This window comes from Lissotriton helveticus, chromosome 6, assembly GCF_964261635.1.
Source record: "Lissotriton helveticus chromosome 6, aLisHel1.1, whole genome shotgun sequence".
Classification (NCBI taxonomy): Eukaryota; Metazoa; Chordata; class Amphibia; order Caudata; family Salamandridae; genus Lissotriton; species Lissotriton helveticus.
Window position 1 is genome coordinate 2,053,282,589 of NC_136067.1, and position 24,791 is coordinate 2,053,307,379.

At 44.4% G+C, this 24,791-nt stretch overlaps 1 protein-coding gene across 1 annotated transcript in view; it reads right to left on the reverse strand.

Annotated features, from left to right (window-relative positions):
- IFT172 (intraflagellar transport 172) overlaps nucleotides 1-24,791 on the reverse strand; it is a 1,142,656-nt gene that overhangs the window by 354,007 nt on the left and 763,858 nt on the right. The window contains exons 36-37 of the mRNA XM_078650113.1: nucleotides 19,041-19,135; nucleotides 11,454-11,563 (exon numbers count right to left, since the gene is read on the reverse strand). Of these exons, the coding sequence (XP_078506239.1) occupies nucleotides 11,454-11,563; nucleotides 19,041-19,135 (205 nt within the window). The remainder of the gene's footprint in view (nucleotides 1-11,453; nucleotides 11,564-19,040; nucleotides 19,136-24,791) is intronic.

A 24,791-nucleotide genomic window follows, 5' to 3' on the forward strand; every position in this document is an offset into this window, starting at 1 on the left:
AAGGCGGGCCATCTTCCGGAAGTCCAGTTACAACCGGAGTGGAAAAGCTTTGTCATACCAGCAATTTATAATAAGACAGGTACAGTAGTATGGATTGCAAATGTGTTTGCCTGCTTCCTGGGATATTTATATTAAGCAGGATGCCCTAGCGATGTACAGGCATAACTATGACTCCTAGGTGGGATTTACATCCCCACCCTATCCAATGCTGACAGGAAACTTTTAGATATAGAAATAGCAGCAGACTACAATTTTTAGAGGCGCAAGCACATCAAGTGACTGTGACTGCAAAAATGCCCATTTAAATGTACAAATCCCATTTTAAGAATCAGTAAACGTTTACTGTCTTGTGAAAAGGGTTACGACCGATACCGATTAGGTACTTGAAAGGGACATGTTGTAAGTGCCCTTTCCACAAACTGATTCGGAACACAATATAGCAATGTTTTTGTCCCAAAATCCTGCTGCTAAACATTGAAAAGTTAAAGACTCAAGAGTTGGAGTTCCTTTGTAAATGCTAAAAAAAAGTTTGTTGAAGAACAGGCATGGTTCAGTGGACCAGTGCAAAGTCTCACACTATCTTAAAAAACTAAAGAAATCTTTTATTTTAATGCAGTAGATTCCTGAATGGAAAACTGGCAGCATTAAAAAAGTTTACTCTATTGAAAATAATCACAGACATGGCGCTTTGCTGACCCTAGCAGGCTAGCTCCTCTGAGATTGCCTCCATCACAGTGAGTCACAATTTGCGGAATACCTCATTATTATTTATGAGATTGGTCGGATTAGGACTAATTGTGAATCAGAATTTTACGAACCTACCTATTATTTCATAGATCGGCTTATAAAATTATTTATTGGTCCCAAATTGCCACCGTTTTTTGCGACCCTTAAATAGTAATGTGTGGCCCTAATATCTGAAATCCCTTAAACCAAGGCAAAGGGAGACAATGCATCTCCTGGTAAATTTTACAAATTGAATAGACTGACCTTAGGCCCACTACTGTATGAGATATTTATGGAAGCGTAGACCATGAGAGAGAAGTATATGGAATTTAACAAGACCACTAAAAGTCTCACACTTAAACCAGACAAAGACAACCCACACATTTCTCCAGCTATTGGCCCATATAAGTGATCAAGGTGAATACCAAAATCTTCATCAAAGTTTTAGAAAACTGCCCGATGAAGCTTATACAGAGTCTGGCCTTTCGACGACCGAACCACCCACAACTGCTTACAAACATCATTTAGCAGGTGAGAGATGACCATGATGACAAAGTGTCACAATGTTGAGAAGGCATTTAACCATGTCAACAGTGACAATCACTTCAGAGTCCTACAGAAGGCAGGCATGGGGCCAACTTCACAGCTGAGGTGAAATGGTTATATACGAGCCATCAGCTCAATTAGATAGAATGCAGCTGCTACATGTCAGAAACCTTTCCAATCCTCAGAGGGACAAGGAAGGGTTGCCCCCTGTACTCACTTGGTAACACTACTAGAGGTCATCAGACAGGCAGACCTCATTAGGAGTACAGGTGGCAGAGTCCTCTAAAACATGTTAAATGTGAAGATATGCTCCTTACCCTTAGTGAACCAGGTACCTCATTACCACACTTAATTTGCCTAACAGATGTGTTTTTCTGGTTCCCTGGGTGTTGGATTAATTGGGGGCAAAAGCAAGACCTTACCACTGACCAGGGGCACTGTTAGAGCAATAAGAGACCAATTTGGTTTCAAATGGAACTCCCTTAAGCTGACATATCTAGGCCTGTTGATCAACAGAGGCCTTAAAAAACGGTTGCGAACCACTTACAACTGCTAATATATAATACTGACAAAGCTGCCAGATGGTTGTCTCTGCAATTATCATTATAGGGCAATGTGCAGGTGATAAAAATGGTCGTAGCGCCATGTTTCAATTACGTCCTGAGAATGATGCCTCTCCCAAATCCTATGACTATGTTACAAGTCATAAAAAAGCATATAAAGGTTGGCAGGAGACATAGGGTAAAACCGGCCACACTGCATGCCGGCACCTCTGAGGGACTTCGATTTCTTGTTATGAGTCTATATCATCACTAGCTCTCCCAACTAATATTTGCTGAAGAATCAAGAAGACCCCACAGTGTGGACTGTCATAGAGAATATATACCTGTGCAATCTACCTGACGTTCTTGCCCTATACAATAAACGGTTACAGAGGGATCTCACAGCATCCTAACCTAGCCCCTGTGCCCCAACGGTTCTGAAATATAAAAAAAAGTGATCGGTGGAAGCTTGAATTCATTTCAGCCACCGGTAGTTACTTGGGCCGCAGCCCTTCAATTGTCTTCGTGCCCATCATGTCACCTCAAAGTAGACTCAGCCACATGCAAACCAGCCCTTGTCCTGCATTAATAACAGTCAGCCCAAAATGACAAGCCAGGTTGTCTCAGAACCGAAACACATGCAACCCATGACCAGTTTTAGCCCTTCTAGGACTTCAGTTATGTGCAGCTAAGTTACAGGGGCACAGGATCTACGTTCGGGCAAACCTGTCATACTTGGGTATCACAATGAACAATACAAAAACGAGAAGAATGGCATGCTTGAATTAATCTCAGCAACTGGTAATTATTTGAAGCTGCATTCCAAGCCAAACATTTGTATTGTCCACCACGCTTCTCTAGATTAGACCCATACAGAACTGTTGTGGTTATGCTTGGTTCATGGTCCTCCTCACACACACACTTGTTACAGATGACCATGTTCACACTTGAACACCTGCCTGGCACAACACATAACAGGTATACAAATAAATATGAAGTGTGGGAGATGTGTAATCCTCATGTTGGACGACCTTATTCAGAAAGTCTGAAACCATTTGAAACGCTGCAGAAATAATATAGGTTACCCCCTTTACAGGGTTGGAAATACAAGTAACTTCAACATTGCTTGAGGGGCAGGTTTGGCTGTGGTTCAATAACCCTTCAACACTCACCTGTTCTATGCTATTTAAAGACATTGGTAATAAGCAGGTTACAATATCAGGCTTTTAACAAGCCTTCATTTCTGGGATCTACTCTTCCCCAGTTGAAGAGGAAACAAAACAAAGTTGGTAGAGGCAATTGCAAATAGACTTTTCAGGGGAAGACTGGAAAAATGTCCTTGACACCGATGCGAGGGGTTTGAGAAAAAACAGACAAATGCACATACTAAAAAACCTCATGCACAATTGAATAGGTCACCCATATAAGCTAAACAGTGGCAAAATCCTGCACTGTTTGAGATATGGAGGAAGTAGGTATAACCTCAGGCACATACTGGGGAAATGTTGACAACTGGCAAACTACTGTTACAAAACATGGCGAACACTATGCAACACTAGCACCTCTATCCTACCCTTAGCCAAATTAGCCACCCTACAGGACACTTCAGACTCAGACGACACAGCACATCCCTGTCTGATGCAAAGATTTGTATCCTCAGACACTGGAGGTCAGCTGCCATAACATCACTGTTAAAATGGCGACAAACCTCTTACACCTGGCCAGTTGAGCACAAGATATGCAGAAACAAAAATGACTGGATCTGGGGACAATGCTTACTCCCACAGCTCGCCGCACCCGCTTCGCGGGTGCCGCGTCGCGCAGAGGGACCCAGGACACTGTGAGGAGGGCTTGGACACTGTTGTTTGGCTGAGGGTGAGAGGCGCTAGCGGGGCTGCGAGCGTGCAGGGACTCCAGGAGCCAGGAGTCCCTGCGAGACCGTTTACCACCTTCCGGTCCGCTCTCCCTGCTGGCCCGCCCCTCCCCTTTTGAGGATTATTAAATCTCCCGCCACTGCCTTTCCTGTGGGTTCCCCTTGATTACACGGAGCATTTCCACGGAGCTTTCTTACCTGATTTGAATAGGACGACAGCGGCTCCCATTCTTCACCGCCTCACCGCCCACAGCTCGCCGCACCCGCTTCGCGGGTGCCGCGTCGCGCAGAGGGACCCAGGACACTGTGAGGAGGGCTTGGACACTGTTGTTTGGCTGAGGGTGAGAGGCGCTAGCGGGGCTGCGAGCGTGCAGGGACTCCAGGAGCCAGGAGTCCCTGCGAGACCGTTTACCACCTTCCGGTCCGCTCTCCCTGCTGGCCCCGCCCCTCCCCTTTTGAGGATTATTAAATCTCCCGCCACTGCCTTTCCTGTGGGTTCCCCTTGATTACACGGAGCATTTCCACGGAGCTTTCTTACCTGATTTGAATAGGACGACAGCGGCTCCCATTCTTCACCGCCTCACCGCCCACAGCTCGCCGCACCCGCTTCGCGGGTGCCGCGTCGCGCAGAGGGACCCAGGACACTGTGAGGAGGGCTTGGACACTGTTGTTTGGCTGAGGGTGAGAGGCGCTAGCGGGGCTGCGAGCGTGCAGGGACTCCAGGAGCCAGGAGTCCCTGCGAGACCGTTTACCACCTTCCGGTCCGCTCTCCCTGCTGGCCCCGCCCCTCCCCTTTTGAGGATTATTAAATCTCCCGCCACTGCCTTTCCTGTGGGTTCCCCTTGATTACACGGAGCATTTCCACGGAGCTTTCTTACCTGATTTGAATAGGACGACAGCGGCTCCCATTCTTCACCGCCTCACCGCCCACAGCTCGCCGCACCCGCTTCGCGGGTGCCGCGTCGCGCAGAGGGACCCAGGACACTGTGAGGAGGGCTTGGACACTGTTGTTTGGCTGAGGGTGAGAGGCGCTAGCGGGGCTGCGAGCGTGCAGGGACTCCAGGAGCCAGGAGTCCCTGCGAGACCGTTTACCACCTTCCGGTCCGCTCTCCCTGCTGGCCCCGCCCCTCCCCTCCACGCTCTCTATTTCCTCTTCCTGTCTTCCCGCAGCGCGGGACGCAGCACGGGCGAAGACAGGGCAAAGACTGGGCCGTTTGAGGCCGTTCGAGGAGTAAAGAGGACTGGGCTGGGCCATGCCCCTTGGTTGGTCGGTGCATTATACAGTCTTATTGGTGAAAATTTTTTACTTATTTATTGTTATTTATTTCTTAAATCTGTATAATGTGCTCGCGGGGTAGTAGGAGTAAAACCCTAATGGCTGTAAGTAAATCGAACTCTAATCGGACACTGGATGATTTCCTAGTCAAAACCAATTTGGCTATTGACGAGGAAATCAGTAAAATGCAGCACAGGGTCTCTTTAGATCTTGAAGCTGCACGAAGACTATCCGAGCACTTAGCCACTACTAGAAAGTCTTCAATGGGGAATATTGCCTCTGCCCGTACACCCGAGCATACAGTAGGTCCGCAGCCACTATTGACAGTGGCTGTCATTCATCCAGCACCTTTTGTTTCTTCCCCAACATCCCCTTCGATCCATTCACTTACTCCACTGGTAATAACTAAGGATCCCGTGCCATTAACTTCCATGTTAGGTACCATGCTTCCCCCTAAAACTAATTCACTTATGAATACAGCTAGGGCCAGGAAAGCGGCAATACGTAAAAAGAAATGTATTGCCAGGGCTATCCATGCTCGAAAAAAGGCGAAAACCGCTAGATCAAAATTTTTCAATAGCAGAAGGGCATTAGGATCCCTTGGGATAACGGATGGTAGTTTAAAAATTAATCCGGGCACTCTGGGAGTGGAAACTGTTTCGGATTTAAATAGCTCCGCGGATGATAGCATCCCGGTTGCCTCCCCAGAGACAATTAGAACTGATGCTCCGACGGTTCAAGTGGGTGGATCACCAAATGATAGACGGGGTGATGAAGAATTTCTTAATTTAGTTTGGGGTACTTTAAAACAGCTACTTACTCCCTTGGAATTAAGGCTGTCTCGTATAGAGAATAATCTGTTGGAAATGGATAAGACCATAGTTACCTTGGCCAGCCTGAGTCTAAAGGAAATGGAAGCTAAACGTGCCAGTGAGACTGATTTAGCTCCCAAAATAAAAGAACTAGTATCCGTACCATTACCTATACAATTACCTCAAAATATTCCTATGCCCTCACCCTTAGTAAAACCTATACCGAAGCCACGCACTACTGTTGCAAACCAGACTGCGCCAACTCCAATCGTTGTTGCACCAAAATTATGTCCCTTGCCCAATCCACCCCATAGGCAGAATTCTAATTCTGGAGCTGCCCCACAGCATAGGAAAATGCAAAATCCTCTGAATAATTTCCAGCGGCCGATCAGTCGCCCTAATTTTCGTGGTGGCTTCATTGATCTTCCACCAGAAGCAGGGCCCTATGTGACTATACTTGCTGGAGTTCCAGAGCTGGACCAGAATTCCCAGGAGAATCCTCAATCATTGAAAAATAAAGTCATTCACTGGCTTAATTCCAACACACAGCTCCCTGTTCATCATAGAACCAGCATTTTAATGGTCCGTAGAGTGCCATGGATAGGCCCCACACCTAAATCCTTGGTTGGCGACTGTATTATTGTTTCTTTTGCTGATCCTTACACAGCACAGAATATATGTGTGCGGCCATCGTATGAAGTTAACCCTACAATAGTTTTGAGACCCCTTACCTTCTTTTATCCTCCAAGAACTCACTATGTGAAAGAAGGTTCCTGGACTATTGTCCAGAATGCTGGACGGAAACCAAATAGGTTCAATGGACATAGCCAGCCAAATTGGTGGCAAGGGGCCCCGATGACCAACATGTTTGGTCCTTTGCAGGAGGTGGCAGGATGGTTCCCAAATAATATCCCGTTAAGAAATCGTTTTGAACCACTTATGGGTATGGATGAGCAAGATTGACCACCACACTATTCTCCTGGTAATGCCCTCATAACAGAAGATGCCAGCCAGAGGCGGAAGGGTGAAAGTTGCAACAACAACCCATGGGTGAAAGTTCCCATTGGTGACGGTTGTGCTTCTAAACCCCAAGCTCCAGTGGCCGGTATCAATACAGAAAGTGTGTCAAGTGCAATTATTGAAAGGCATGTTCCGGAAGTATCACTTAAGCCAGTCACAAAGACCCAAAGTGAACAAAGGATCTGCCTAATTTCATGGAATATTGCTGGGCTTGCTCAAAGACTGGAGGATGAGGCATGGTTAGATTTTGTGGGTGTTTGTGATATTTTGTGTCTCCAGGAAACATGGAGTCGTTGCACACAGGATATTGATGGCTTCCAAGCCCTTAATACCCCTGCTGTAGCCTCGCAGGCTGGTAGGGCAAAAGGTGGTCTAATGACAGCAACCTCATTAAAACTGTGTAAACTCGTAATTACCAAGATAGTTGACACTGCATGGTTTCAAGTGCTTATGCTGGTTAACTTGTTTCCCGAACCGTTGTTATTGATTAATTGGTACTATAACATCTTTGATATTAACGAGACAACTGTAATGTTGAAGTTGGAGGAGGCAATGTCCAGGGCACGTCATGAGCATCCCCTACTTTTTGTCATCTGGGTGGGGGATTTTAACTGCTCTTTGTGTGCCCATGGGGACTCGAAGGTGTGTGGATTGAGAGATTCCCACGACCTTCCTTTGACACATTTCAAACATACACCCCAGGGGGACGCTTTGAATAATATCATCATTTTGAATGACTTAGCTATAGTGGAACCCTGGGTTAGTCCAGACTTGGCCCCGATACCGACATTTCAGGGAAGTAGAGGCACGATGAGTTTTATTGATTTTGTAATTATCTCCAATGGGTATTTCCATTATGTTGATAAATTGGAAGTAGTTGCCAATGCTGCCAGTGACCACAATCCCTTAATCCTATCCCTTTTTTGTCCTGTTAAACTTAAACATTCTATTTGGGATCAACCCATAAAATGTAACAGGAATCAAGGCATTACTCTTAAATGGGGTAAAATAGATGCAGCAGGTCTTGAGGCAGAGATCATAACTGAACATAGTTCAGAATATGATGTATGCCTATCACCGACATCTAATCCCGAAAAGGTTATAGAGAATTTTGAAATATTGTGTGGGCATGTAGCCAAACGCCTTACAAAACCAACTGGGAAAAACAAAAGGTCAGGGCCCAGATGGTTTGATGCTGCATGTTCGGCCACACATAGATCCCTGAAAGTGGCACTAAATCAAAAACCTAGGGATATAGAATTGGTTAGGGCATCTAGAAAGGCCTATAAAGAAGCAATAGGAACAAGGAAGCTGGACCTAAAAAATCTGGCTTGGGAAGATCTAGAAAAAGCCTCTGATTTGAAGGACGGAAGGCTATTTTGGGAAGTAATTAATCGCCCTCTTTTTATAAGTAATGGTAAGGATAATATTGTGATGCAGATTCCTTGTGAAACATGGGAATCACATTTTGGGGCTATTTTTAACCCACACTGATCTCCACTTAATGAATTGTTATTGGGAGACCCTAGGGAATCAGTGGTTTCGCAATCAACTTTGTCCCTGAGCCTATCACTCACCTTGCAGGAAGTAGAAGATGCCCTGTTGAAAGGTATGTCATTAAAAGCTCCCGGCCCTGATCTAGTGCCATTGGATTTTTTCAAGCACAATGTCAAGATTTGGGCCCCTCTTTTATTAAATGTATTTAGAGCAGTTGTTATTAGTCGTATTCCATCGTCATGGAAGGAGGCAGTAGTGGTGCCAATTTTTAAGAAGGGCAATAGATCTGACCCCCGATGCTATCGCCCAATCTCACTAATTGATGCATCATGTAAGATACTGGGTAGGGTCATTTTGGCCAGATTGGAAACATGGGCAGATTCGGTGGGCCTTATTGTAAACTCGCAATATGGGTTCAGGAAAGGCAAAGGTACTGTCGAACAGTGCCTAAACCTGGCATTGATTATAGGGAAATACATGAAGGCAATGAATTCTTCCATTCATCTTGCCTTCATGGATCTCTCAAGTGCATTCGACACCGTTTGCCGAAATAAGCTGTGGAAGATGATGGAGGATATGGGTTTCGAAGAGCCTTTGGTTCTTCTGCTCCGTAGACTCCATGAAGCAACCACTGTAGCCATAAGGTTCGGGCCAGGGGGAGAGAAAACAAAGTTTATTCCCTCGACTGAGGGCGTCCGTCAAGGATGTATTTTAGCCCCCTTCCTGTTCTTAGTTTACACAAATGGGCTGGAAAAATACCTGTTGGACCACTGCCATGATTTTCCAAGGGTTAATGGCAGGAGTGTACCGATGCTTTCTTATGCCGACGATACGGTACTAATGACTCTCACAGGAAATAGTTTGCAGCATTGTCTTGATGCCTTTCACACTTTTATGTTGGACCTAGACCTGAAGGTAAACTTCACCAAATCCTTTGTAATGGTCTGTGGCCCAAAGGGGACTAAAACCAGAAAGTTTGTAGTTAACAACTGCACCATTGAAAAAGTGGAAAATTTCAACTATCTGGGAAATCTTTTTAACAACAAATTAAGTTGGGCCCCGGTAATTAAGACTCGAGTCCAGAGTGCTAGCCGCTCTATTGAAGGACTGTTTCGTTTCTGTGGGAAGTTAGGCCAAAAACCCGTCAAGCATTTAAAAACCCTGTATAAAGCAAAATGCTTGTCAGTAGTTACTTATGGGGCAGGGGTCTGGGGAACTGAAAGCCCTGATGCAATACAAATTATGGAGAACAAGTTTTTAAAACGTGTATTGGCTATTCCACTAAGCTCCTCAAATAGATTTGCCCATGATGAGGTAGGTTTGAGTTATGTGAGTGACACAATCCGTCTTTCTCCCCTTCTATTATGGGGTAAAATATGGCTGTCAGAGGATTTACAATTGTCTAGAGACATCCTTCGGGACTGTCTAAAATTGACACACATGAACAAGATCCCATGGTTGTCTTATGTAAATGAAACACTTCATAAAATAGGCCTGGGTAATATCTTTGATAGTCCTGAAAACATCCAGGGGGATACCAAATCTGTTATCAAAAAAAGTTATTTGAAATCCTCACTTGTGCACCCTTTGGCTAGCCCTCAAGAATTTAAGGTTACTTTATATTGTCAGTTTTATTTAACCTTTATAAATCATGTGCAATGGCGATTCTATTTGACAAGGTTTAGGTTACACATTTTACATTTTCTTTTTGCGTTTCCTAGACAGGGGAGCTGGTGTGAGAGACTGCCCCCCTGTCCCTGTAACAACCAAGATAGCCAAAGCACGTTGCATGTTGTTCTTTTCTGTTCTTTATATAAGGATCCGAGAACGAGGTTCATCAAGCCGATCCTTAAGGAAAAACAACTCTGCCATTATAAAGAGGGCTATGACCATTTGTTAGCTTTGTCTACACCTGACGTTTGTTGTGCAATGTTAAATTTTATACGTGTGTCACTTATGATCAGAAAACGGTATACCTAATTTTTGGCTCCCAGTATCAGTTTTGTTGTTCATGTATACTGTTGCTTTATTTTTTCATGATTATTTGAACCTGATCGCATAAGCAATGGGCCATAACTATCCCTATTAATCAATGTATGTTATTAATTTATTGTACAAATTTAAAAACTGCTCTAAATGAATTTTAAAGTATGTTCTGAAATGTATTAATTGACTTTTATGATTCTTACGTGAATCGAATAAAGTTTATGAATTGATAAATTGAATTGATTGACTGGATCTGGGGACACTGCTTACTCTTCTGTGATACACCGTTGCCATCAAGTGGACCTCGGTTTAGGAAATTGAGGTACAGACCACAAATTGCTTGAATGCTGTTCCCAAAGCCTTATATGCTACACTACATTCCAAACCCATTAGGAAGTTGAATATAAGAACCCCAATAAAGGGAGAGTGCCGCGACGACGCTAAGCTGCAGATAAGTGTGTAGGCTGGTTGTAACCCTGTTCATAGTATATCCTGACATCTGCTGTACTGATAGTTAGACCATACACAGCAAACAATTAACCATATAAACCACTGTATCAGTTTTCTACGTCCCCCTCCCATCAGGGAACTGGGAACTCATAGTAGCCCTGACAGTTTTATCCGACCAGCCCCCCGATGGCGGTGCAACTGCGAAGGACTTCTGCTTTTGTTACTGGACCAATATTGCAGCACCGCTGAAAACCCCGCACTCAGTAACAAAATCTCCCCCCGCTGCTGCAAAATCGCCCCCACCCTTTCAGCCTCCTGCGGAATTGCCTGATGCCCTGTACGGCCAGTCCAGCTCTGCCTCAATCGAGATTAAAGAGACTGCTAGAATGAATTTGTTGGCATATCAATGTATCAAACAGACCAACACCAACTTTTAATGACTGAATAGAGATATCAATACTGGGGACTCTGTGCTTGTGGTATTTGTTACCTACGATAAGTTATTCTAGCACACTATCTATATGGATCAATGCTTGGAATATTAAATTAATAATGAAATTAATTTAAAAAAAGAAGATCAAATCAATGGTAATTAATCCATTAAGGCATGGCAGTCAGACAGATGCAAGTAATGGACATCAATATTAGATATTTTCTTTTCGGGGACACTGGCTACGTCCGGCATTTAGGTATGAATCAGTGAAAAGAACAGGGCTAGCTTTTACCTGGGGTCCAGCTCCTTAGCAACACGTTTAGCTTTGTTCCATTCTTCTCCTTCGATAAAGGCATCAATGGCTTCTTTGATAAGATCCAGGTTCAGGAAGAGTTCTGCAGCCTAAAGAAATGCAAGAAAAACCCAAGTTAACTTTGGAACCCAAGTTAACTTTGGAACACAAGTTCCTTGTTCATTTTTTTTCCCATCTTGCACTACAGGATCACTAAAGAAGCCTATTGCGGACAGAATCACTCTAGCCTTAACACTGCCACAAAGTCTTCATAAAAAATGTGATCACTAGCATTAACTGAAAAGAGAATTGTATCCGATGAACAAACCTATCATGCCCGCATTAAGGAAATGCATCAACGGTTCCTAGACAGAGGCTATCCTGTAAACATTCTGAATGAAGCTCAGACACGTGTAACCAAGATTACCCGACAACAAAGCCTCTCCAAGAGTATCAAACCACCACAGGAACTCACGGTTCTTGTATCCAAATTTTCCACAGCAAGCAACAAGTTCAAGACCATTATTCTCACCCACTGGCCGATTCTACAATTAGAACCTGACTTTCGGGGCATTTTTGACACTCCACCACTGTTTGCTCATACCAGAGGAAAGAACATCAAAGAAATCCTTTCCACTCAAACACCCATCATTCAGAACTACAAAGGAACCCAACCATGTCTGAACTGCAATAACTGCAATTGTATCATCAGAGGAAATCAGATTAAACACCCAATGAAAGGTCACGCCATCAAACTACACGTGAATGCCACATGTGATTCTATGAATCTCATTTATGCTTTGAAATGCCCATGCGGGAAAATGTACGTCGGTAAGACCGAAAGAAAAATCAAAGTTCGCATTAACGAACATAAACCTAACATTCGCACCAAACAAGAGAAATCTAATGTTGCCATGCACTTTCTTGAATTCCGCCACACCATTGCACAACTTCAATTCACAGTACTTGAAACCATTGTTCGCACTGAAGGCATAGACAACTGCAAATTCCTTCTAAAAAAAGAACTGGAATGGATATATCGCTTACAGACACTTAAACCGCATGGATTAAATGATCGCGTAGAATACAGCTGTTATCTTTAATGTGTTATTTATCATCGCCTTGCTCTTTATTCATTTTTCACCCTCTTTATTTTTCACCCTCTTTATTTTTCACCCTCTTTATTTTTCACCCTCTTTATTTTTTCACTCTCTTTATTTTTCACCAACTCCATTTCATTCACACTTTATTTCCTCATCTCCACCTTTATCCTCATTTTCTCCCACTTTTTCCCAACCCTCTACATCATGTCTGCCACATTTCGGGTTTCCTAACCTTTTCCAAGATGGCCCCCGCACACTTTCCGCATCTAGCCCGTCTTCCATTTCCCTGACTTTCACTTCCGCGTCTTATACACCTCCTCACGGGATTCACCAAACAACCCTATTTTCTTGGATGATTACATCAGACCAGGACACGGCTTTCCGACACGAAGTAAGTACCGTCTTCACAAGCTCATTTATGCGAGTTAACCGCAGTTATTAAAACCTCCGGCACTCCGCTTCACCTAACCAACCCACCACGTCCATCACCACTGTGCACGATCACTCTGGCAGTATTCATTTCACCCACCCACCTTTCCAGATTCTCCACGTCATATTACCCTTCCCATTAATAATCACGGGTGCTTCTGCCACTTCTAACCGCTTCTATCACTGGGAAACGATCGCAGCACTTTAGTAACACACACCCCAGGAACTATACCCTTAACCTTATCTGTCACCCCCCATTTCCACGCACGTTTTTTATTTTTTTTTATTTTTTTATTTATCCCTCATTTCGTTCTCTGACATGGGCCCATCTCTTCTTTTCTAGTTCTCCTTGACAAAGGGCGTGCAGCCCGAAATGCATTGGAGTACGTGTATAAGCTGAACTGTGAACCAATTAATGATATGATTATAATATCATTGGAACATTTCACTCTATGAATTAATATGGATGAATAAATCGACTTTGCATCATTTACCTTCGTAATCATTTCGATGAACATTTAAGGAGTGCCTCACACAGGGGATGTATTTGCAAACATTTGCATACACTCATCTGTATCACTAGCATTAACACATGTTTAGTCTTGATACTCCATTTTTATGAGTGTAACTTTGTGAATTTCCGCATTCGAGCTTTTTCCACACCATGGTCACTTAACAGCGCCTTAGCATCAATGATAATGATCCCAGAAAGCAAGACTATGAAACTGACCAGTATGATGCTAAAATGGTTTCAAATATGTGTAGACCCAGCTTCCAAAGACCTGGAGCAGAAGCCGTATTTTAGGCCAGTGGAGCAACAAAACAATTGTGTCCATCTTTGAATAGATTCAAATGCACACAGAGTCAACAATGATCCGACCATGGAAAAAGCAACATCCTCTGTGGTACCAGCACAATGGCTGCCATCCACATTAAAGGATCTTCGTTCATGCTCAGGGGAGCGGTATGTGCCCCAGTTACTATGAAGCCATGACTTTGGGCTGATACTTCTGCAACACACCACATTGCACAGACCAAAAAAATACCAGGATGAGCATATGACTAACAGTCTCTAGCTTTGTAGCTTCTTGAAGGGATTCACATGATTGGTGGGATATCCGGAAGGATTTAGGGAACTCTTCGGAAGAGCAGGCTACTTACATTTATTACCAGTGGTTGTTCAGTAGGGTGAATTCAGACTGAACTACTCTTAGCCACGGGGCTGGGTGCACTGCAGTGATTTCCTTGTTAGTGGTATACCCTCGGAGGGGTGACTGTTCTACAGGCCATGCATAATATCTTCACACCTGTGGTCTCAGCATCTATCAGAATAACCTGTTCCCATCCTCACTGACTCTTCGCTTTCTCTCTTCTCACTTTTGAGACTGGTACCTGTCTGTTACCATGCATGCATGCTCTCACAGACCCACTCAGAAACTCACATGCTCTTACAGATCCACTCAGAAACTCACACGCTCTTACAGACCCACTGAAGACATTCATCCACCAACTCAAAGTCCCACTCAGACTCACAGACCCACTCAGACACTCACAGACCCACTCAGAGACTTATCAGTCTACTCATAGACCTTCAAAGACACTCATACACCTACTCACAGACCCAGTCAGACTCGTGCACTGACTCACAGACCCATGTGCACACATCCAGTCACAGTCCCATTGAGACACTCATGCACCTACTCACAGACCCACTCATAGATCCACACAGGCACACAGACACTTACACAGCAATGTACATACCCATATAGCCACTCACAGACCCGTACAGGTACTCACACACCCACAGACCCACTCACACACCCCCTCAGAGACCCATACAGCCACTTACACACTCACTCACCTACTCATACAGTCACTCACACACCTACTCTCAAAGGTTACAGGTTACAGTGAGGAGCTCAGTTAAATTAAGTGTACTGACTTGTGTGTGTCACAACCAGGGCCCTGAAAAGGGAGCAACCTCTGCCCTATAAAGGCATAGGCAGGTCTGTAAGGAATCCCCAGCTAGATATCGTCTCCACCAGATAATGCTTTTCCAAGGGTAAGTAACTTGTTCATATGACAGAGGCGTTTAGCTGCAGATTCCTTACCTTTGAATAGATACCCAAGTCATACCATCCTGGCAGTGGACTTCAGACAGATTTGCTAGACTAAAACATCCTGCAGGACCGAACTGGCAAAATGCCCGCCCCTACGGACCAGACAGTAGTGCTTGGCAAAGGTGTGCAGAGATGCCAATATTGCTGCCTGACAGACATCCAGAACTGGAACACCATGAGCCAACACCGTGCTCGCAGCCTTCTCCCTGGTGGAATGAACTCATAAGCCCTGAGGAGGCTGCTCCCTTGCCAGGGCGTAGCAGATTTTAATGCAGATAACGACCCAGTGTGAAATGGCTTGTTTCTGCACTGCCTGACCTTTTTAGCTCCCACGTCACCAACAAAGAGTTCTTCACCCACTCAGAACACTTATGTGCAGTCAAGGTAGAATATAGAAGTATGGATTTAAACTGCTCAGTGTCAAAAAAACGACTGGTTTTTTACCCTTAGCAGTTTAAATCCATACTGCTTATTTTACTGCTTTTTAACCCTACCAGTGCAAGCAAATGAATTAAGAGTCCTGTTTTGCCCCCACTATGTAGTTTTAATCTCACTAATTTTGATTCACTTCTTTATTTCTTGCGCTGCGTCCTCACTACACTACAATTTACATATTTTAGCATCCTTGATATTGTAGCAACATCTTAAAAACATCCCTGAGCTCCTTCCTCACATTGAGGGAGTTGTAGCCATCAGTGGGACTAGGTTTTCCCCCTGAGAGGAGAACCCCATATGATGAAGCATGTCACCTATGGTGGGTGAGAGTATTCGCCCTAGAAGGGAATTCACCCATGTGGAGATTTTGTGAGACATCAGCCCGTCATTTCTCAGTCTTCTTTGTGCTAGCACAGACCCGAGGATTTTTTGTTATAATTGTACCAGAATAACATTACATACTTTGAGAGGAAGGTCGAAAGCTATTAACTGTCGACGCTCAATCTCCACGCAAGGAGGTGGATAGTTGACAGATTCGGGTGGAGGACCATCCCCTGTTGCTGCGAAAGAATATCCTCCTGAAGGGGCAGCCTGATCGGAGGATTGATGCTCATTCGAAGAAGCTGTGGATACCAGACTCTCTGTGCCCAGTCCAGAGCCACAAAAATAACTTGGGCCCAGTCACTCTTGATCTTCTTAAGCACTCTGGGCAAAAGTGGTATGGGTGGGAAGGAGCACAGGCAGCCTGAGCTCCACTCACAATGAAAAGCGTTGCAACAGTCACCTTGGAAATTCCAGCGTGCAAAACTGCTGACATTATGTCTCTTTGGATGCGAACAGATCTAACTGAAGCTTTCCCCACTGCTAAAAAAGACCTTGCGCCACTACCGACTGGAGTTGCCATTCATGATCCACTAGGCATCAACGGCTGAGTTTGTCTGAACTGGCTTTCAGAGAACCTGCCAGGTGTTGAACCACCAGGATTATGCCCTGCTGTTCCAGCCATGTTCAGAGACGTTGGGCCTCTTGACAAAGGGTCCATGACCGCAACCTGCCCTGCTTGTTGCAGTACCACATGGCGGTGGTGTTGTTCGTGAACACCTGCACTAACTTCCCCTTGACAGAGGAAATAAATGCTTTCAATGCTAGCCCGATCACCCAAAGCTCCAACAAATTGATATGGAGTCCCAAATCTGCCAGATACTAGTGCCCCTTGATATCCACATCTTCCAGATGGCTACCCCATCCCAGGAGTGACACATCTGTCACTACTGTGAGATCTGATTGGGGAAGGGAGAGGGGTCGGCCTCTGACCCAATCGCAGTTCTTCAATCACCAATGCAGGTCATTTGCAGTTTTCTCCAAAATCTGGACAACATCGGAGAGACTCCCCTGATGCTGCACCCACTGGAACTCCAGGTCCCACTGCAAAGCCTGCATAGGCCATCTGGCGTGATTTACTAACAGGATACAGGAAGCCATGAGTCCCAAAAGCCTCAGAGTCATTCTCACTGAAATCCAGATAGAGGCTGAAACATGAGAAACATAACCTGAATATCTTGGACTCACTGCTCGGGAGGATAAGCCCGATAGTCAAGTCCACTGTGTTAGGAACAGCCCTGTGAAATAGAGCATTTGAGAAGGAGTCAGGTGTGACTTTGATACGTTTATAGTGAACCCCTGCGAATTCAGGAGGTCCACTGTAGCCTGGAGGTCCAAAGGTCCAGAAAGGGCCGTAAACCTTTGTTCTTTTTTGGTATCAGAAAGTAGCGATATAAACAACCACAGCCTAGTTCTGAAATCAGATCTTTTTCTATAGCTCCCTTGGTCAGGAAAGCTGCAACTTTTTCTTGGGGAGTAAAACTAGCTGATCTTCTGCCAGCTGTTCTTAAGTTGGAGGAAGAAAAGAAAGAAAGGGAAGAGAGTAGCCATCCTGAATGATCTCCAAGACCCATTTGTCCGATGTTATGGACCTCCAGCGGAGGAGATGGTGTTGAATTCTCCCTCCAACTGGAGTGGTGTTGTCTTGCAGAACGCAACTAGGAATGCTTCGAGGCTGCAGCTGACGGGGGCTGGGTGGCAGATGACTTCTGGCTACTATTCCCATGAGTTCGGAATGAACCGCGTCCTTGCACAACTTGGGGAGTCTGCGCAGTACAGAGGCTAAGATATGGCTGACATGGTTGATAAGCCCTTCCATAGCCACAAAAGGGGTGAAAGCTGGACTGGCCATGAGGTGTAGCAGAGAGGCCTCAGTATCTGGCCATAGTACGAGATTCATTGAGGCACTGCAAATCTGAGTCCGCTTTCTCACCAAAAAGATGAGTCCCGTCAAAGGGCATGTTCAAGAGGTTAGCCTGGACATCACCCTAGAAGCCAGATGTTCTCAGCTAGGCGTGACGCGTAAGGCCACCATAGATGAAACCGCTCTACCGAGTGAGTTAGTAAGTCACACCTAATGGTGAACTTTGCTGCATCTCTCCCATCTTTCACTGCCTGGGAGAGCACAGCCCAGGCCTCGTCCAGGACCTGTGGCAACACTTGCACAACCATTTTCCAAAGGGTGTGCGTAAAACGGCCCAACAAGCATGCAGTATTTACCAACCGTAATGCCAGGCTGGTGGAAGAAAGCATTTTCTTCTTAAGTGCATCCAGCCTCTTGAATTCCCCAACCGGAGGAGTGGAAGTAACGCGCCATGGGATGTTGAAGCCTGAACCTGCTCTCAGGGGTCGGGTGTTGGCTGAGGAAACTTGGATCACCCTGTGCAGGACAATGGTGTTGAGCTATTGCCCTGTTCACAGGAGCACCTGTGCTGGGCTTTGACCATGTGCCTAGAAAGACATCTGTCAGTGCTATATTAAAGGGCAAAAGGGGTTTGAATGCAGAAGCCCCAGACTGAAGCACTTGGGTCAAGAGATTAGTCGCGACCTGCACCCTCAATAGCTCCATGTCAAGGACCTCTGCAGCCCTCCTCACTACCATGACGTAGGATGCCCCCTTCTCGCAAAGCCTTTGGCGCAATGGCCCAACAATCTGAGCATGGCTTTGAGTAGTGGTCGCGCTCGAAACACCACAAACAGATGAGATGGGGGTAGGTTACCGACATGGTGCAGTGACAAGAGCCACACAATTTTAACCCTGTGCGTCAAGAGGTCCTCCCTCGACACATAAGACAAATCTCTTGACAAATTGTCGAAAAAGGTCTGTCAAAAAAGACAGAGGGGTTGCTTTTCTATGGATTAGCGCTTAACTGGTTTGGAAAGAAAAGAACTGACGTGTGCGCACTTGGGTGGCTTATAAGCAATGTCACAACAGATGCCAGTGACATCACGCGAAGCTGAACGGAGCGACCTGATGGTGCGTAAGGGTACTGCTCGAGCAAAAGTTTCCAGATCCAGTCTGACACATGGAAAATTCAATGGAAAGGAATCAGCAGCTAGAAGTCTCTATCAGATAACAACTTCTAAAATATGAGAGGAGAAGGAATTTGAGGGCTTACCGCACTGTGCTTCCGGATGGCAATGAGCTGAGGGCCCACTACATTGATTACTTCCAGACTGCGGGACGGAGACAGGAACTTTATAGCGAGCTCAGCTGCCTATGGAATTAAAAACATCAATTAGCAAACCTTAGAAAAACCTCTTGTTCTAATTTTAACTTGTAATATTCGATCATTTTCAAACAGTTCAACTCATCCAGTGCATTATTAGCTCTACCAGGTTTTTTCTGCCGTCTCTGTGGAATGGGCATTGGTTCCGGTTGGTGGCAAAATTATTTTAAAGGTGTTATGCTGCACGCATAAAACTTCTGGCAGAAAGAAACTTCTTACTTGCAGGCCCATACATGACATTAAATGACTTTGCACCCATAACAATCACTTAAGAAGGATCAGCTAACAATTTCCCAGGCACTGAACACCAAAAGCTTGATGTGTGTGATTTAATGGAAAACAAAAAATGGAAAATCACATTGAAGGAAGCCAAATCATGGAAAAGCAATTTTAAGGGAAGACAATTTTAAGGAAAAACAAAAAGAATCGAAAATTAAAGGAAACATTTTACAGGGTGTTTTTAGGTTCCAGCGATGGGTGGAGTATAAGGGTGTTGAGGAGTTTTAGAGTTCATGGATGGGCAGCGTTTAGGGATGAGAGGCTTTTTAAGGTTCAATTATGGGTAGCGGTTAGGGTGGTGAAGAGATTTCTTTTTAGTGTTTAAGATAGGATGGGAGGTTTTGTAAGTAATCAGATGGATGGAGTTTAGATGTAGAAAGGGCTTTTTAGGCGACAGGGATGAATAGTTTAGGGTGATGTGGAGTTCTGGCAATGGAAAGAGGTTGTTTAAGGATCGTGAGGGTTTTTTGGGGTTCAGGGATGGGTGAAGTTTGAGTGTGCAGAGGTGTTTAAGGCGGGTTGGAAGGGATTAGGGGTAAAAGGGGGTTTTAGAGTGCAGGGGGGTAGGGGTAGGGAGTGATTTTATGGTTCAGGGATGGTGTATTTTGGGGGTAAAAAGGGCTTTTAGGCTTCAAGGATGAGTGTAGTTTAGATTCAACCCCAAAAGCTATCCTGCTATAAAATGCTTTTAAAACAAGTCTCTTCCTGACAAAGTTTAATTTGCAATCATAAAATCCAACACTCTCTCGCTGTTGAAGTATGTCTTTTGAGTTGTATAACGTTTACTTTTGTTTTGTACCAAGTGTTTGAAGTGACCAGCGCTCAGCTGTAAGAGGTTTAACATCTAAAATAATTTTCTTCCTTTCTTCCCTTTTCCAATAACATTTTGTGCAAATCTCCCCTTTTAACCATTAAGTAATGAGCGGGCATCAAACAGGATTGATCAAACAGGATTGATCAACTACATATGAATGAAAGATCAAAACCCACTATTTACCAAATACCAGTTTAGAGGGGGCACATTTAGAATTTCTGCCCACCTCTAAAACATTTTAAATATTCAGAAAAGCCATCTGTAGGTCTGGCTTTATGATTTTTTTTTAAGCAGCACTGGCAAATCACAAAGCCTAATGAAGGTTATATAAAACATGATTTTTTTGGGAAGTGGTATTGTTTCTTTTCTTTTTTTTCTTTTAACATCATATGTAACGTTCATTAGCTTGGTAATCAAAGTAAAAACAATCTCATTTGCACAGAAGTTCTTGGAGTCAGGCTGGGCATAATATAGCAAACAAGCAAGTGGCTGTCACTTTTTATATGTTACTTTGAAATGACCTATAATATACGCCCTTTGTACACAGAGTGCAAAAATTTTAGCATGGGCATGGCACCTGAAAATATAATTGTTTAATCAGAATTTAACACACTGAAAATAGAGATTTTTTTTAAGAAACAAAAAAGCTGGTCAAATTGTCATAAGGAATACATTTACTATTTGAGGAAAATAAACACGTTGCATTGAAATAACGAGAAATTAGCACACTGGAATGTTGAGCGCAATATTGAAAACAATGGAGTGCTCTGGGCTTGCAATGGCCGGTAGAAGCCTGCAGCTCCAAAATTCCAAATGTTTAACAAAAGCCTCATGGAGCCCAAGGAGATTTCAACCCCTTGGGCTCCGTGAGGCCTTTGTTTTACAGATTAGAACTTTCTGCCCTCTAGGAGCAAAGTGTTCAAATAGCCTTAGAGCCATCCGTTGTGGGCTCTACTGGCCATTAAAGGCCTGCTCCCTTGTTGAAGCCTTTGCCTTCGGCTCGAGCCTTTAACGCTGGTGCGGGCCTTTAATGGCAAGTAGAGTCCATAGGGGCGGGCTCTAAGGCTATATTAGAATATTGGAATATTGAGAGATCCAGTGGAGACAATGGAGTAGTTATGTGCTTATAATGGCTGGTATAAGCCTCCTGCTCCAATATTCCTATGTTTGTCTTAATATTACTACCTTTTAAATTTAGAACATTCTGCTCTTAGTAGGTGGAACTTTCTAATAGCCCTTTAGCCCTCCCCAGGCTACACCAGCTGTTAAAGGTCCGATCGCTCGATATAGATCCTCGCCTGCGGCTTTGGCCTATAACTTGGGTTCAGGAGCTTTAGCAACTGGTACAGCCATCAGCAGTGAGCTAAAGGCTATAATGTACGCTTTGTTTTATTTTGCATACAACTGTCAATATACCTACCTCTTTGTGAGTTATAACAAAATAACATATTTATTTAACTGGCTAGAACTAAAATGTGTATAGAAAGTTGACATTTTTGCGTCCTACTGATGTAACTCATTACTAAATTCTGTTGCATTGACAAAAAGTCTAAGTGCTTCACTATTTCACAGAGATGTGAGAAATCAAGACCTCAAATATAATAGCGAAAGATAATAACAGATAGGACATAACCTTCTAAATTAGTTACAATGGGGAGTATCCTGGCACCTAGTGGCACTACAGACTTCACACTAGCAGGACAAAAGAAGCAAAAGACACACAATTGATGGACGGAATGCAGAACAAATCAAAACATTCACCCCCAGTCAAGAGATATGGGTTAAATCCATCATTCTTTTGCTCACGATGCCACCCCAGTTTAGACCTGGCTATAGGCAAATCAGTCTTGACCCTGTGCCTCATGGGAACAGTCCAGCCCGAACTGCTAAGCCTGGTCCTCCATGGACCGTAAACAAGCATCCTAGGACCGGTTTCGGCGTGTCACCCCTCTTCAACCAGGATAGCATGAACCCAGTGGCACAGTGAGTGTGGGACCCACGTTTGAGCATACCCGGCGCACTTAGGGTGAGGACGCAAAAGACACACAATTGATGGAAGGAATGCAGAACAAATCAAAACATTCAACCCTAGTCAAGAGATCTGGGTTAAATCCATCATTCTTTTGTTAACCATGCCACCCCAGTCAAGGCTTGGCCATATGCAAATCAGTCCGTCATTCCGTCCATCAATTGTGTGTCTTTTGCTTCAGTCCGTCATTCCGTTCCTCAATTGTGTGTCCTTTGCTTCCTTGCTCTAAGTGCGCCGGGTATGCTCAGGCGTGGGTCCCGGGCTCACTGTGCCACTGGATTCAAGCTATCCTGGTTGAAGAGGGGTGAAACCCCGAAACTGGTCATAGGATGCTTGTTTACGGTCCATGGAGGACATGGCTTAGCAGTTCGGGATGGACTGTTCCCATGAGGCACAGGGTCAAGACTGATTTGCATACGGCCAAGTCTAAACTGGTGTGGCATAGTGAGCAAAAGAATGATGGATTTAACCCAGATCTCTTGACAGGGGGTGAACGTTTTGATTTGTTCTGCATTCCATCCATCAATTGTGTGTCTTTAGCAGGACAAAAGAAGCCGAAATTCCAGAATCCAGAGGGGACACCCATTGATGCACACTGTGGAATAAAGAAGGAACTGATTGGACGCTGGTCTGTAAAGGTCCGCGACAAGGCATGAAAACTGTCCATGAAAGACATGCTCAGGAAAGCATAACATCAAACAGGCAAAAGGCTTCCTACATACCTAACCAGAGAGATAAAATGGTGCAGATCTGATGGAGTTCAAAAATAATCAATTTCAAGGTTCCCATCAGGGATACATGAAACAAAGTCAGAAGCACACTGGGGTTGAAAGGGGGGTTGTAGGAGGAAAATGGGAACCAGTGGTTTATGCAAGGAAAATCATTTTCAAACCAAGTAAACAGTATTTTTCTTTTCTCAATCAGCTCAAAAAGACCTATAAGTTATGAATAAAAGAAGCTTGATCTAAATTTGTTTCGAAGCCTTTATAGTTGCAGTCTTGAACAGGCCTTTGGAAAACCTTCCTTGCAGAAGAATCCTAATTCTCAGTGATTTGGACTAGTCTTCATGAGAATGATGGAAATGCTACATGTACTAGAGAGCATATACCCTGCAGAAGCAAACCACATGAACACCACTGCACTGCACTAGACCTGAGACGTGTTACTTGAAGAGAAGATTTTCGCAGCACACTATATTCAATTAGAACATTTGAATATTGGGAGCCCAATGAAAAGAATAGAGTGCTCCGGGCTTCTAATGGCCAGTATAAGCCCGGAGCTCCAACATTCTAATGTTTGTTCACAGCTGTTACTGTGAACAAAAGGATGCACGGAGACCGAGGGGATTTCAACCCCCTCAGGCTCCATGAGGTCTTTGTTTTACAAATGAGAACATTCTGCCCTCTAGAGGTGGAATGTTCTAATACCCTTAGTGCCCTCTGTAGCAGGCTCTACCGCCATTAAAGGCCTGCTCTCTTGTTAAAGACCCTCGCCAAACACTGGGGTGGGCCTTTAATGGCGGGTAGAGCCTGCTACGGTGGGCTCTAAGGCTACAATAGAACATTGGAATGTTAAGAGCTCCATTGAAGATAATGGAGCAATAGAGGCCTATATGAATTGGTATAAGACTGCTGCATTTAACAATTCACAGTTCTAATCAGCCTCTGACTTTCTCTTTCCTCAGCATTTCCAAAATACAAAGAGTGGGCAGGGGAAAGTGAAAGGCAGAGGCACATCGGAGCCTTCCCCTCCCTCCTCCCTAGCTTAGAATCACTTGAGCATCGGAAGGAGGGTAGGGGGATGCTGCTCAGCTCCTGGGTCTCCCTGGCTTGGCTGAACTACAAAAAGCAAAGTCACAAAAAAAGGATATTTGTGACAAGGAAATTCCACTTCAGAGGAAAAAGAACAGAAAAGGATGAGTGAGGGATATAACCAGATCTACATGATAAAGTGAGAATGGTTCAGTTGCAGGTTTCAAACTAAAAAGGATTTCATGATTCCTCACAGTAGAGAGGTGTGGTGCAGCGGCCAGGGCAGCTGACTTCGGAGCACAGGGTTCACGGTTCGATCCCCGGCTCCGGCGGCAGCTCAGCTCAGCACCATGTGACTCTGGGCAATAGCTCACTTAATTTCCACAACGGCCCCCAGCGCCTTGAGACCCGTAAGGGTGAGTAGTTCACGCTTTACAAATACAGATTTACATTCACATTTTTATATTTACAATGGTGTGAGAAAGAACAAATGTTTTAACAGTGATGTGATTTAGTGGTGAAGTCAAATTGGGAACCAGGAAATCCAGGTAGGAGTCTGGGTTTCCCTCGTGACCTAGGTAGGTAATCCAAAGCAAACGCATGCAATGACTATGTGCATTATCTGCAAAACTATGAAGTACCTGGAAACTACCTGAATATTTTTTCTTTGTACAGAACCAGTTTACAGAATTTCAATTTACACAGCACCTATACAGAATCAGGGAGAACGTTGGTGCACTTTTCTTCTCTGTCACTTCTTATCTGAG